The 15,662-nt window shown below is 37.6% G+C and overlaps 1 protein-coding gene across 4 annotated transcripts in view; it reads left to right on the top strand.

Moving 5' to 3' along the window:
* Grm3 (glutamate metabotropic receptor 3) overlaps positions 1-15,662 on the top strand; it is a 207,519-nt gene that overhangs the window by 185,280 nt on the left and 6,577 nt on the right. For 3 of the 4 annotated variants that reach the window (XM_040291705.2, XM_040291706.2, XM_040291707.2), the window contains 2 exons: positions 7,767-7,941; positions 8,653-9,364. In XM_040291705.2, the coding sequence (XP_040147639.1) occupies positions 7,767-7,941; positions 8,653-8,771 (294 nt within the window). In that variant the 3' untranslated portion in view covers positions 8,772-9,364. Of the gene's footprint in view, positions 1-7,766; positions 7,942-8,652; positions 9,365-15,662 lie in introns of those variants that run through there. The other variant, XM_005335928.4, reaches the window with a different exon arrangement.

The following is a 15,662-nucleotide window of genomic DNA, read 5'->3' as shown; positions in this document are numbered from 1 at the left end:
TTTCTTTTGGTTGGTTGATATTTAGACAAAAAGAGACATGATGAAAGGTAAGAGAGCAAGTATTCACAATTCCTTCCTTCCTGATCAACTTACTCTGTTGGGTGCTTTGCATACATGAGTTCACTTATCCTCATTAACACCCTGAAAAGCAAATTTTATTATCCATCAGAGAAATGAGTAAACAAACTCAGAGGATAATTAACTTCCCAGGTGGCACAGTTAAGAAATAATAGGACGAGTTTTTTCTGATCCAAATCCATGCCCTTGATACTGTACCACAAACTTATCTATCTCAAACGTGAAGGACAGATTTGAAGAAGAATCTAGAACTAGTGCAGGCATCCAAGACAGAGCAAGTAAGGATTCAGTAAAAAGGCAAAAATTCAAAGGCTCTTTGAAAAATTTCCCAGGTCATCTCCTGCTATATTACAACCAAAACTTTTCAGGTTAAGAATCAAACACTGAGTCATTGGGTATCCAGTACATATATTAAATTGCATAAATAAAACCTAGGCTATGTTTATGTGGGAAAATGTTCCATAAAGGAATCACTAAGAGTAATTACTGAGTATTTTGTTCATTCACACTTTCCAAAAGTATTTTTACTCTTATAGACCTTGGAGATACAGCTCTTCACGTAGATAAGTCCCTCCTTTTTTGGTAATTTACTGTCTAGTGGGAAATAGAAATGAAAAGTAAATAACGAATGAATGAAAATGCAGGCCAACTCATGCAGTGGTGAGCAATGGAATTTTTAAAAATTTTGTCTTGAAAAAGGAATTATCACAGTGTGTCTCAAACATTAATGTGAATACAAATCACGTGGAGGATATTGTAAAAATGAGATTCTAATATAGTAAGAAGGAAAAGGTTCCACAATTCTGGATTTCTAACAAGCTCTGGGAATGCAGTCCTGCTAGACAAAGAGCCATACTTTCAGTATTGGGTTTGGGCAGGTAAAGCACTTTACTATAGTAGGAAGAGACCTTGGAAGTCACTCTAGAATTGTAACAAGATTCAAGTAACTTATAGTAAAATTCCAATTTACTCACTTGAGTATTTTGAAGAGTTTTTTTTTTCTTTTTTGGTGCAGGGGATTGAACTCAGGGCCTTGTGCGTGCAAGGCAAGCACTTTACCAACTGAGCTATATCCCCACCCCTATTTTAGTGATTTTAAAAAGTGTATCAAATCTCAAATTCTTTCCAAAAAATAAAAAATAAAAATATCTGTCATCCCTACTTTTCTTGTGCCCATTTCATAATACTTCTTTAGTGAAATATTTGAACACTTTTAGACCTTGGTGATGTAGCTATCAGCATAGAAACGTCCCTCCTCTTTTATTACTTACTGTCTGGTAGGGAGTAGGGGAGGATAGAAATGGAAGTTAATAATAAATGAGTGAAAATGGAGGCTAACTCATGCCACAGTTGTAATTCTATGTGCTAAGCAGAAGAAACAGCAAGTACAAACATACTTTTGCAAAATGTCTTAGAAAAGAAAGGCACTCACAGCCACAATTTTATGAGCAACTAGAAGAATGATTTGATATGAGAGAGGCACAGGAACTAGATCATGTAGGACTTCACAGGCCAGAGAAAAAGATTTAAATTTTACTTCATATGGAAAAGGAAACTATTTAAAATTTTTCAAGCCAAGGTGACTCTGAGATTACATTTTAGGGAAAAAACATCAAGGGGCTATAATGACTGTTTGTATGACAGAAAGGAAAAGAAAAGGCAGGAATAGGGAGACTGGTTAGGCTGCTTTGGTAGGAACAAAGCCTTTAGCAGCTAGGGCATCATGTTAACAAGGGAATGACTGAAAGTGGAGCTAGAACCCTTTAAAAACTGTGAAATGGTTTTCAGTTTTTGGTTTGGGGTACTGGGGACTGAACACAAGGGTGCTTTACCCCGAGCTACATCCCCAGCTCTTTTCTTTTTATTTTACTTTTTTTTTTTTTTTTTTTTTTTAGACAGGGTCTTGCTAGGTTACCAACGCTGATCTCAAATTTGTGATCCTCCTGCCTTACCTTCCTGGGTCACTGGGAATACAGGTGTGCACCACTATACCCCACTATGAATAGTTCTTTCTCTATGTGCAATCCGTAGGGTTAGACTGCCATATAGTTACAGAAAGGCTAGAAGAAGACTTAAGATTCCTGATTCATAGACAAAAGATTTTTTTAAAACCACAGAAATAGTGATGGTGTCAGTATTTGTGTGGATTTCCTTAGTCCCAATTTCCACAAAGCAATGTAAAGTGAACTAGGGGACACCTGCATACTCAGTAATCAAGATAAGGTCAGAATTACTTTTTTTTTTCCTTTTTGCATTAGGATTGAATATGTCATGGTATGGCACTGTTACTGATCCAATTCTTATTTAAAGTATTAATATTGTGTTCATCATGGATTTTACCATTAATTTTTAAAAACTACATTAAAAGAATGTGGGGTTTTTTTTGAGTTTTTCTGTCCCAATAAATTTGCATCTTAAACAAGTGCCTCAAATGCCTTCCTATTGTCCCTGCCCTGCCTTCCCTATGACAAGTCTAGTAGGGGTATGATCCAGGTGTCTATACCAAATACAGAATAAAAACTTGAATTCCTCCCATCTCAAGTTTGCCAGTCGACTTGGTCTTATGTACATAGAATTCAACCATCCTTCCTAATGGAGAAACCCTAGTCCTAACCTTAAGCATCTTTCTCCTAAAGCAGCTAAAATCAGGGTGGATAGTGGGGTAGAGTAGGGAATGGTGAGGAAAGAGGACAGCTTCAAGACAGTAAGCAAGACACATTTGCTTTCAGTTTTCAGCACTGAACAGCAACTTGTGACTCCTCTAAGGAAGATTCAAATGTTTTAGAGGAACCAAAAGCCTAAACTGGATGATAAGATCATTATTACTGTCACTATTCATTTCAACTTTGGCATACATTGACTCAGAAGCCAGGATCTATAGCTTTCTGCCTAGGACTCATAGCTTGTGATCTTCAACTAACCTGACCTTGGTCCACACAGCAATAACTGAATGTTTAAAGATACCTACTTTAATCCAGGGCATTTGTTATTTCATCATAATAATAGCTCTTAGAGTCTTGCTTGTTTTTAACATAAAGGTTAAGGAAGTTTTTCAGAACACCAGTTGATAGCAAGAATTTATCTAGATTTCTTTGCATCTGTGTCTCATTCTTCAATACAGGTGTATTGAAGCCAGTACTGTAAACCCTTTGCCAGTACTGTAAACCCAATTCAGATATGTAAGTGCCCCAATACTAATTGCTACCTCACCTACGATTTCCCCCCAGAGTTTTCTTGCCTTTGGAAAGTCTCACCATGAGAACTGAAGCTCCTTTTCTATAACCAGGTTGCACTGAGAAAGCTCTGAGACCTTCAACTATATCTTGGAATGAATCTAAGCTTGCCCTGTGAAGTTATAGGAGAGGATGCACCCTGAGAGGGCTCAGTGTGCCCATTCTTCCTCAATATGTCTTATGTTCCCTATCCTCTCAGCTTCCCCAGGATACCAGCCAAAGTAAAAATGATTCACTGGGTTTATGTCTTTTCTGAAAATCTCTCTTTTCAGGCTCAGCATAGGTGCATACTTTAATATGAAAGGGAGTGAAACTTTGTGCCCACTCAGTAGAAATTTTCTGAATTCTACTAAGGAAGAATTCACTTCACCACTTCCTCCCAGAGGGGAGTTGGTGACAGGGTGCTGTTCCAGCAGCTATCTTTGAACTTACATCTTATTACTCTGCCTTTAAACCCCACCCATGTCAATATGTTTGCTACTGGTTCTCATGGACTTCCCTAAAATCCTATTAATCAGCCCTTGAAACCCTCATAGTTTCTTTTTTACAAAGCTATCTATTAGCATTCCATGCTCATTGCAAAATTATCAAAGGCTGCCTAGGATTTTACTCTACTTATAAGGTGACAAGTTAGCTTGAAAATTTTTATATAACAATAGCCAGTATCAGCCTTTGCAGTGGTCCTGAACTCTAATGCTCACACAGTCATATGATGGCCCTTGGCTATAGAAGTGAGCACTATCTCCATCTTCAAATGTTCTTTCTATATAAGTATCCTTGCAAAGAATGTTCAGAACACAGTCAGAGCCTCTGTTTGCAAGATATATAGAAACATGAGTCACCAACAGAGAACTACCTCCCAATAGAACTAACAGAACTTGCTGTTGGATTGGATTTGTGGGTGTAAGGGCAATGGCAAAAATCAAAGATGATTCCAGGTTTTGACTTGTACAGTCAGGTGGCATTTTGTGTCATTTACTCAAATAGGGACATTTTAGGAAGGGGATCAAATTTTTCTTCCATATTAATAGTATAAGCTTATTATATCCAAAAGAACATGAAAAACAGAGGATCAGCCTGAACCAGTAATAAGCCAGTAATAAATATTTGGATATAATTACTCCAGCAAGTATTTAAGTCATGGAATATAAATGAGATAAAGAAGAGAATCCAAAACTGAGGTCTGTGACACTCCAACACTTAAAAGAAATAACTAAAACAAGGAACAGCCAGTGAGAGAAGATGATGTGACCAGGGAGCAAAAAGAGACCAGATGAACCAATGTTGCTGAGAGTTAAGGGCCATAAAAATAGAGTAGCTTGGACTTCCAGTGTACAAAGAGTCAGGGAATAGAATTGTGGCTAAATACAGAGTGTAAATAATTTACTAAAGGAACTGGACAACTGAAACTATGAGGCTGATACTTGGGCTTTATAAAATAAATAAATAAAGATTTCAAATTTACAACAGTCATATTGAGTAAATACGGCACACAAACTCTGATCAAAACTCACCTTTGGTTCTGCCTCACCTCATCCCTTTAGTATTTAGTGAGGATAATCATGCCCTTCCCCTGAATGGAAATTCATAGATATATTAGGTACCGCTCTGATGCTAGGGAGAGAACAGTGAATGAAAATACTCATGACCTTGGCAGATCTATGAATTTGTAGGCTCTTAGGTAATACAAGTTCCTATAATCATTTTCTACTAGAAATCATCTCTATTAATAAATTAAAATGTCTAGGCCTATGTAATTACTGAAATTATATCTTAACATAAATTTGCATTTCCTCCTGAGGTCTGGTGTGCATTGAGGTAATAGCCTTCATTGGTTAACTTCTCCTTTTTTGTATTTCCCAATTCACCAATTGCTGTTTCCCTCTTGACCCTGATTAAAGAAGGAACAAGTAGGACAATTCTTATGTAGCTGGATGGCTTTATTATCTCAAAATCCACAAGTGGTTAAAGATACATACTTAGGATGGCTGGAAGATAAATTAAGGGTATTTTCTAATGATTTTCCAAGTTTCCCTTCTAGTCTTTTTCTCCTGAAGGTCATTGAGTGAGTTGACTGGTAATTCTCTAGTCTTGAGTAGTCTCTTATGGCTCCTTCCTCAATCCCAAGGCATCTAGCTGTATACCATTAGCCTCTTTCTGTGAAAGTTTCTAGGCTCCCCCACATTTGGCCCAGGACTACCCAGGATGGCTCTTGTGTTGCCCATTTTGTCCATGTGTACCTCCTACCTATTTTTTCTTTTAATAAATTCTTACAGTAATACAATATCGCAATATAGTAGCAAGTCTCTCTCAATTCGACTAAGGTGATTAGCATTTTCTCACCTTCTGGATTTCCAAAGCAGGAATTCAGCACCAATCCAGGGCATCTCCTTCTGTAGAGACACCAGATTCTTCCTGAAATGGCCACATAAAAGCACCTCTCACTCAGCTTTAAGTGTGGGCATAGAATTCATAGTGCAGTTTTTCCCAAGATCTTCTCCTAAAGGCCTCTTCTGTCCTCTTTTTATAATGTCTTTTGTTGTAGGACAGGTGCTAGGAATAGACCAAGGGCCTCATGGATGCTAGGCAAGCATTCTACCACTGAGTTATATACCCGCCCAATCCCAGCTCCTTATAATGTCTGAAAGTGTGAGAACTTTGAATGGTTATAGAAACATCTTTAAAAAGTTCTCCTTCAAAATTTGCATATTTGGATTTTTTCTCCCTCCACTCTGACATGTGCTGTCTCTTATATTAGTTTCACAGTCAAAACTGAGGTAAAAGGAGTATAATTCTAAAATCCTTATTACACCTATATGTAAAATGAAACAAATTATAACAGATTTATCAAGGTTTTATATCATAGAATTGGATAATAGCCTCCTTTCTGAGAAGAAGGCAAAAGGGAAAGGAGCCTAAATGTGGGGACCCAAAATTTGAGGGCACTGGGATAGTTAAGGAAGACAATGACATAGATGAATTATGCTTTCAGCATTTAAAATAAAACTAGGGTCTGAAGAAATATACTACAAGCTGGGTGTAGCTCAGTGATAGAGCACTTGCCTTACATGTTCAAGGCCCTGGGCTACAGCCCCAGCATCATCACTCCCAATATACACACAAATGAATGCACGCACACACCTATACTTGCACACATACATACCAAAAACATAACCCAAGTATTTTTGTTTCTTTTTATTTAAATAAAAACCAGGCTGGGTGTGGTGGCACACACCTGTAATCCCAGTGGCTCAGGAGGCTGAGGTAGGAGGATCATGTGTTCAAAGCTAGCCTCAGCAAAAGAGAGGCACTAAACAACTCTGTAAGACCCTATCTCTAAATAAAATACAAGATTGGGCTGGGGATGTGGCTCATTAGTTCATCCCCCAATATCTCCCCCCCAAAGTAAATAAATATCAGAATAAAGCCTCCTAAATGTATGTGCCTTCTCCAATCAATTGCTCAGTCTTCAGTTCAGCTTTTCTTGATTAGAAATGAAGATCATAGACTTTAGGACACTAGAAATTATGCTATTTGATAATAACATTTGCCTTAGGAGGAAGAAAAAGTAAATCCAAAATTATACTAGAATAACTAGGAACCTCCGAGTATATGTGGTAAGTGTTCACAAAACTAGCAGAAGAAGTCATTAATTGATCACTTTTCAGTACTGAAGGTGATAAAATAAGTGGGGTATAATGCATAATTTTTCAGTAGATCTATGGGAATAGAAACCAAGAGAAATGATAAAATCAGAGAAGAGAGCAAAACTATAAGAAGAGATGATAGTTCCCACTCAAAGGTATACTTCCAGAGGAAGCAAAGAGGAGGAGAATTAAACATTCTGTCAAGGATGGAGTATAGAATCCTAGAGAACACAAGGATTTATGGTGAATACCTGAAGTACCAAAATTCAGAAAGATGCCAACAAAATATATAAAAGAAATACTAGCACACAAAGAAGTTGACAGCTTCTCCCAATATGGTTGATAGGCGGAACTCCCAGCAGGAAAGGAGGATGGGAAAATATTAAAGTCCAAATTGATTCATAATGTAGTGAAACTTAAGTAAGCTGAGTTCATTGACAGAAATTGTCGGCAATCTGGCCACTTCATCATAGAATATTTATGTTTTACTATTGAAGATTTTTACTTCAGTGGTTCTGCATAAATATCTTTATAGATAGAAAAGAAAAGAAAATCCATGTGAAAACTTGGCAACCATTCAGGAGCAACCCACACAAAGGAAGTTTGCTTATAAATAAGTCCTTAGCCATGTTTCCATATCACAAACACAGAAGATTCAATATAATTACTACATAGTTTTAACTAAAATAAGAATACAATTATGGCTGATTCTGGTTTCTCTCTTTGGTCTCTTTAGTCCTGTCTGTAGGTAGTGACCAGCTGGAATTTGCAGCATACAATTACTAGCCAACCCTTTCTTGTCTTGTAGGTGCAGACGACAACCATGTGCATCTCCGTTAGCCTGAGTGGCTTTGTGGTCTTGGGCTGTTTGTTTGCACCCAAGGTGCACATCATCCTGTTCCAACCCCAGAAGAATGTGGTCACACACAGACTGCACCTCAACAGGTTCAGTGTCAGTGGAACGGGAACCACATATTCTCAGTGTAAGTATGGACTCAACATTGACTCTTTCTTACATAGATCATCAAAGTAGAGACCAGGCTGGCAGGAACAGGCAACTTATGTCTGCCCCCATGAGCACTCTCAATTCAATATTAGTAAGTACTAATTATCACCATACCTGTGTGTCAGATAATTTCTTAAGAGTTAAAGATATGGTGGAGAGCAGGAGAGTCAAACTTTCTGTTTGAGCACTATGTACAGACTAAGAGAGAAGAAGGACCTTTAACCTATAATTGTGATTAGGGTTTTTGACCCTGTTGTGGAGCCAAATAACCTGACCTCTGATCTTGTTCAGTGATCACTTTAATACCTTATGCAAGATATTGTATTGTCCCTGTCTCAGTTTACTCATTGGACTGGAGTGTTGGACAAGTTTGGTGCTTGTAAAGTATATCCTATGTCACACAGATGGTGAGGGTGCTTCCTGCAAAATGAAAGGGGAAAATAATAAAATAAAATGGAAAAAATGCTACAGCCTAAATACCCTCTTAAAAGTTTAAAGTACTCTCTTTACCATGAGCCTGTTAAAAGTTTTGAGAAACTTCTACAGCAAGAAAATGTTTCATTCACAATGTTATTCAGAATTTCTTAAAAGTATTTGACTACACTAAAACCATTTCACTTCCCATGGAAGACACCTTGGAAAATGCTGGAATAGATTTTCCTATTTCAATGACACCATGTTTTTTCAGCTGAGAGCCAGCTGAGAAGGCAGTGTGAACTGAAGGACCCCAGGACATCTGCCCAGTCCAAAGATCCCTCTCCTACTGGCCAGCAGATGTCTGAAACACTATCCTTCGAGAATCAGTGACTTAATTCTTTTATAGAGTTTTCTAAAGCACAAATGTACCTGAAGGGGACAGCCTTTTAAACCACTTTCAGCTAATTTATGGTATTTGGTAAGAGAATTGCACTGACAGACGGGAGAGGAGGAGAAAGAAGGGGAATGGAGCCAGGAGGAGGGAGGGAGGATTAGAAGTGACAGAGACAAATGACTACTTCACCATTTTGCCTCAAGGCAATTAGAAAGGATACTTCAAAATAGCTCAGCATCACAGGGTGAGCAATCACATCAGTGCCCCAATTTCTTCAACAAAGTACAGAATTTCACAAAGCAACCCTCCCCCAGCAAACAGAAGGAAGACTGGCAGACTGAGCACATGTGTTCAGTGATACACTGTACCTATCATAGCTCCTTAGCTGCCATGGGTGGGGACTTACTGTCTTTCCAGTTAAATCCCCAGGTTTCACAATGGTTGAATCCCAGGATATGGTAAGACCTGTAAAATAAAGAAACATGCTTATTTCTTCAGAAAAATGTCTTCCTTTGTAGCCCAATTGTAACAAGTAGCTAGTCCAGACAAGAAAGAACTGGCAATAAACAATAACAATGTCTAACAGGAACTATCATGTACTGAGTATTTTCTATGTGTTGGGAATTTTGTTAAATATGATATATGTGTGTGTGTGTGTGTGTGTGTGTGTGTGTGTGTGTGTGTGTACTGTATATTTTATTTAATGTTCATAACTCTTTGAGGTAAAGAAACCCAGTTAGGCTCACATATTTTAAAAGTGGCTGAACTTGATTTTAGGGTCAAAAACCTCTGATTTCAAAGCCAGCGACCTGACTACAGTATCATGTAACCTCTCTCAGAGAGCAAGCTGGGAGAGTTCTCATGATGCTAGGTTTTTGGTAGACTTTACAGGGAGGGTGAAAGGAGGTTCCCTGTGGAGGATGAGTTACCTCTGGTCTCTGTTGATATCTCAAATCTCTAGATTGTTGCTGGAACAAGTCAGCAAAGTCCTTAAGTCTCCCACAGACTTTGTTCAGAATCTCATATATCCAGACCAATAATTCAGAAATGGCAGCATTTCCTAATATATATGTGAATGAACAAATTCCTAAAGGAACAACAAGGGCCCTTTACCCAGCCAAGTCTCTCTTCAGAAATTTAGAAATTTCCATTTACACAAAAACAATGTACTGTGACTACAATGGACCTGCCTAAGCTGTTCTCAGTATGCTAACCTGATATGATCCAATTAGTGCTTCCAGGTTGGTATCTGCCCAACCCAACATTTTTAGACTATTTTATTACTCAATGATACTTTAAATAAATTTCCTTCCTCTTAAAAGTTCTAAATTCGTATTTTAAGTGTTTCAGGAGTATTACCCTAATTAGTTAATCCAAATCAGTGAAATCGTACTATATAACAAAATGAAAATTATATATAATATGCCTATGCATTCCAAAGTAAGTAACAAATGCATTCATCTGTTATTTGTGATTCTATATCTCTTATTCAAAGTAGATTTGCATTTATGAAGTCATTTTCTCCTCATGAATTCCAGATATCTATTTTGTAGGTAAAGAAAATTGAGATTTGAAGTTATTCCTCAAGGATACACAATGATTTAAGAGTCAGGAGTTGACCTTGGATTTCTTGACTTGCAGTTATAATCATTTCCATTTTAATAAGTTGGAACTATTATCATGAAATTTATATTTTTTATTAAATTCTTGAGTACCTACTATATACCAGAAATTTCTAAGCACTGTGTACACCATATGACTATGACAGAGTCCCTGGCCGCATGAAGCTTAACATCTAGGGCAGTGCTTTTGCATGCTATGGAGTGTACCCATTAATGGATCATGAACTTTCTTTAGTGTGTTTGGTGCTTTTAGGTAGAAAATAGGATTAATTGTGTGAAATTGCTACAATCCCCTAAAAAGAGTATAGGCCTGGATTGAGTTAGGATTCAGGGAATGTGACATAATAAAAATGAACCCAGACTCTTCAAAAGTCAATCTATCTCTCTCCCCTTAAATCTGGAAAACTTCTACCATAGCTTTGATGAATAAATATAGCACCAGTCATATTGTACCAGTGTACTGACCAGACCAATTTCTACTTCCTCTTTTATGGAGCATGTCTCTGGTCTGCATTTGGGGTAAAATTGGGAGTTCATAACCCACTTCAATCTAATGTATGAAATATGATATGTCAAGAGCTTTGTAATGTTGTGAACAACCAATAAAAAAATAAAAAATTAAAAAAAAAAGAAACTTCCTACCAAAGTGCAAAAGAATAAGAGTGAAATATCATGGATCCTCCAGATCAGCTCAATCTCAGCAGAAACAGTAGAAGGATCCGAGGCAAGGCCTTATAAAGCAGGGGAATTGCCCAGCCAAGCCCTACCTGAATTCCTGACCCACAAAACCATGTGTAATAATAAAAGAGTGGTTGTTTTAAGACATTTAAGCTATGAGAAGTTTGTTATGCAGGAATAAATTACTCAATGTGGAGAGGATAGAGGATAACTCTGTTTCAATACCAATTTACTCTCATCCATATGTGGAGTATTTTCTTTCATCTCTGGAGAAAATAAGTCCAAAATCAGCAGCAATATCAATAACATTCAATATAAAGTACATTCATCCCTTGGTATCTGTGAAGGATTAGTTTCAGGATACTATCCTCACCACCTGCCCAAAGATACCAAAATCCTTTATACAAAATGGTACAGTATTTGTCTATTACCTATTCACACCCTCCCATATACTTTAAATCATCTTTGGATTACTTATGATACCTCATAAAATATTGTGTAAAAAGTTGTTATAATATTCTTTAGAGAGTAATGAAAAGGAAAATGCATGTGCATATTCAGTACAGATACAATTCTTTCCAAATATTTTTGATCTGCAGTTGATTGAATCTGTATGTGCAATCTGAATAAAATGCATGTTCTTCATAATGATACCAAGAAGTCTCCCAGACTTGAAGGTATAGCCACATTAATTGCCAGTTAGTTCTCTGACAGGAAAATGGTAAAAAACCACAATTCTCTGTAATCTAGGTTAGCCTTTTGACAGTAACTAAAGTGGTTAATACAGAAATATTATTGTATTGTGTTATTAAGGTAAAAAATCCCCCCCAAAAAAATGGTAAGTATGACCAAACTGAGAAGCAGGCATGGAAGAAAGAATATGGTTTAGGACATCTTAGAAAATGCACCATTTGAGAAATGTTTCACATATTACTATTTGCAAAAGAGAACACTTCAAGTTGTATCTATTAATTATATACAATGGAAGTCAGAATAAATATAAGTGAAACTTTAACTCTTCTCCATTAACCATAGGTCAATGGTTCCCAAACATCTGTGTAAAAAAAAAAATTCTTTGAAATGGAGATTCTCTGGCCCCACCCATGGATATACCAGTTCCTGTGGTTTGGGGTAAAGGCCAGAAATCTGGTTTGTAACAGATAACCCAGCTGCTTCAGTGGAAGTGGTCCAGGAGAAAATATTTTGAGAACCCCAACATGAAACATCCTTGTTTACTTTATCCATTAATATCAGTGTAACACAAGGAGGTCATCTTAAATGAGCTTTAGAGAAGAGGCAGGCATTGGGTTCAAAGAGAGAGTGGTGTTCTCTCTTCCCTGGCCTCATGATGTTAGTGGTCACATACCCATTCAGTTATTTCCTAAGCTTTCTCCAGGGCCCTGGAGGATAGAAGCACCTAAATGTGGACATGCTCCTTCCAGTGGCAGTATAACTCAGAGACCTTGGCAACCTGAATGCATCCTTGCAATGCTGCTCCCACACCCACACACATAAGCAAACATCCTTTGTATTTGGATAAAAAAGAAAAGAGGTCATTCTTTATTCTGTTCTGCTCACAGCCTTTTCCCAAAGACAGACAATCAAAATTACATGCTGGAAATGTTAAGTGGAACTGCAAAATATTGAAGGAGACAAACTGGATCTACACATGAGGTTATGCAATGTAAAACCCTACAGGAGCTGTGCAGATTAGAATGTTGACATCAATATGCTTTCGTATCAGCATAGACTAGGAAGAGAGGTGGAAATGAAGTGAGTCCCATACTATTCAGAGCTATTTTTACTCACATTTGGTGCTACAGGAATATGCTCATGGTGATTATTTAGATGTATGTGTGTCATTATCATTACAATTAGTCAAGAGGCTTCTGTTAACTAGCAATGCCCAGATTTGGGTCCCTGAGGAGCTGTAGGCACATAGAAATTGATTTCCTCTGCCAAAACCTTATTCAGAAAGTCACCTGTCAGGATGGTAATGTGTTTACTGCTCCAATTAATAGAGTTATTCTTTATTACAAAGTATTTTCATATTAGAAAATGAGAGTATAATAAAAAGATGAAATGAACAGTCTTCTAGAATTGTAGCATAATTTTCCATAGAACTATAGCAACTAAAAGCAAATGTATGAGGATGAGACTTTGTATTTATCCATGGCTGAGCCTTTGAAGATGCCCTAGTTAGCAGGGGGCAAAGCCATTGTTGAAGCCTGAATATAACTTTATAAAAGAAAAAAAAAGTACTATGATAACATCCAAGTTTCTTCTCTATGTTGCAGTTTTAGAGAAACAGCAGCTATACCTAGGCACTATAAGTTTAGGGAGTCCCCTTGTGACACATGAACTAGCCTGACCAGGCTAATTGGCAAGTTATCTGTTAACACAGACTGAATGAACCATCTTTGTCAACACAGACATGAATATATTATAAATACACATCTTCAGTGGGCAATTCAGGGGGAGCCTAGAGCAGTCCACAGGTTAAGCCATCTGCTTCCAGGTAGAAGAACATGGTACATCCAATTCAAATAGGTGTCAATCAGTTTTTCTTCTTGAAAAGTCCACTGCATTCCTGAAAACATCATCCCATTCCCTTCTGCTTCCTCCCTAACTGAGCACAGAAGAAAAGAGTCTCCAGGTATAATAGAATATCCCACTTGTATTCAAGAGTTCATGTCTAGACCTCTGTTTATTCTATTCAACAACACCATTGTTTTTTCTCATCGCTGCTCTTTTCCAACCGTTAAATTACTTTCTCTTTACCTTTAATATTTTGCTAGGTTTTGCTTTTTTCCTTAAGCAAACATAGTCTACTTTCTATAATAATAGTGACCACAGATTTGGGGGCTGGAAAGGCTGCTAAGAATCATTTATTCTAATAACTACATTTCCAGATGAGAAAAACCAGGGCCTTATCTATTTGATACTTTAAGGAATTTGGCAACTGAAATCAAAAAACAAAACTCTCAAGAGCTGTTTTATTGCTGCTCTTGCCTCCCCAAATTTTCTGCCTCTGCCCAGCTACAAAATTCACCTCAGAGTCTATTTTGACAATGAGAATCTTAGCCTCTACAAATTCATGTCTCTCTTTTTTAAGTTAAAAGTTCTCCTTTCAGCTCTACACCTGACAGCATCTTGTTCAGTACAGATTTAGATCTCAAAAGCCCCATGCCAGGGAGTTCCACAGCACAGATCAAGTCCATTGGAGAACCCAGGGCTCCACATGAGCACACTGCACATGGAAAAGGGAAGACCTTCCAGAGGGGATGCCCACAAAGCTTTTCAGACAATGTGATTCGATGAAGACCAATGAAAGAATATGATCAGCCAGTACTGACTGGCTGTTTATGTCAAAGACATGATTTGTCATTTAATGGTCTTTTTAAAGCGAGTATCCAATCTTGAATTCCATTGCATATTTCCCCCTTCTGACTTGTGCATTTGAACCGGGTTTAGGGAACTCATAAACCAGAGAGCTCAACAGTGTACGAGAGATTAATTATAATCAAACATATTTTCATGTAACTTTAGAATTATTAAATGTCTTTGGGAAAATATCATTATCACAACTATATAGATACTAGCTTTAAAAAGAAAATATGTATATAATTAACTATTGACCATCTGTATTTTAGAACAAGGCAAGCAAAAGATAACACTGATTTATCATACCCAATTTCTCTTTCCTACTTCTTTTTTACTTTAAGTGAAATTCTCTGGAGAACATGGAGAGCCTTGGGTACTTAGACACCATGAAAAATAGGCTACACTTATTTTTCATACATATTTTTTACCCTACAGATGTGAAAAATATGGAGAGCCAGAAGGAAGGTCTGCCTTACCTGGTATAATTTCAGAGGCTTTTGGAGAGGGTCCCATTACCAAGTAAATGTAAGAATCTGATATGACTCATCTTCAATTCACTCATTCACTGAGGAAACACTTTCAGCCTGGGTTCAGTTCTAGGCACTGGGTATAGAGTAATGAACACAATTGACAAGTTCTACACTCATGCTGTGTGCTGTTCTATTGGACCAGACGAGGGGCACAGACAGATAAAACAATAACATGTATCAGCTGTTGATAAGTGATGGGAAGAAATGAATTTTTTGGTGGGGGATGGACAAAGAAGCCACGATGGAGACACAGAGAGATATTTATTTATTTGTTCATTTGAGTGACCAGGGAAGGCCTCTTAGATAAAATGACATTTGAGCAGACATGAAGGAAACAAAGGAAATGAGTCATGCTGACATCTGAAGGAATGACATTCCAGGCCAGTAGAGTAGTGAATGCAAAGGCCCAAAGTTGGGAAGATACCAAAGAGGCCAAGGTCACCACAGGAAAACCTACAGGGTGAACATGAGAGGAGATGAGGACAGACAGAAAACAAATCGTTTAGGATTTCAGAGGCCATTGTAAGGACTTTTGCTTCTTCTATTGAAAGAAATGAGAAAGCACTAGAAGAGTTTCCTCAGAGGTGTGGCATGATCTGGCCTTAAAAGCATTGTTTTGGCTGTGTCTTAGACTATAACACAGGGGGCAGGCAGAGAAATCATTTAGGAAACT

Source organism: Ictidomys tridecemlineatus, chromosome 2, assembly GCF_052094955.1.
Source record: "Ictidomys tridecemlineatus isolate mIctTri1 chromosome 2, mIctTri1.hap1, whole genome shotgun sequence".
Lineage (NCBI taxonomy): Eukaryota > Metazoa > Chordata > Mammalia > Rodentia > Sciuridae > Ictidomys > Ictidomys tridecemlineatus.
The sequence above is the reverse complement of the archived record's forward strand: the minus strand, read 5'-3'. Positions and strand labels throughout refer to the sequence as shown.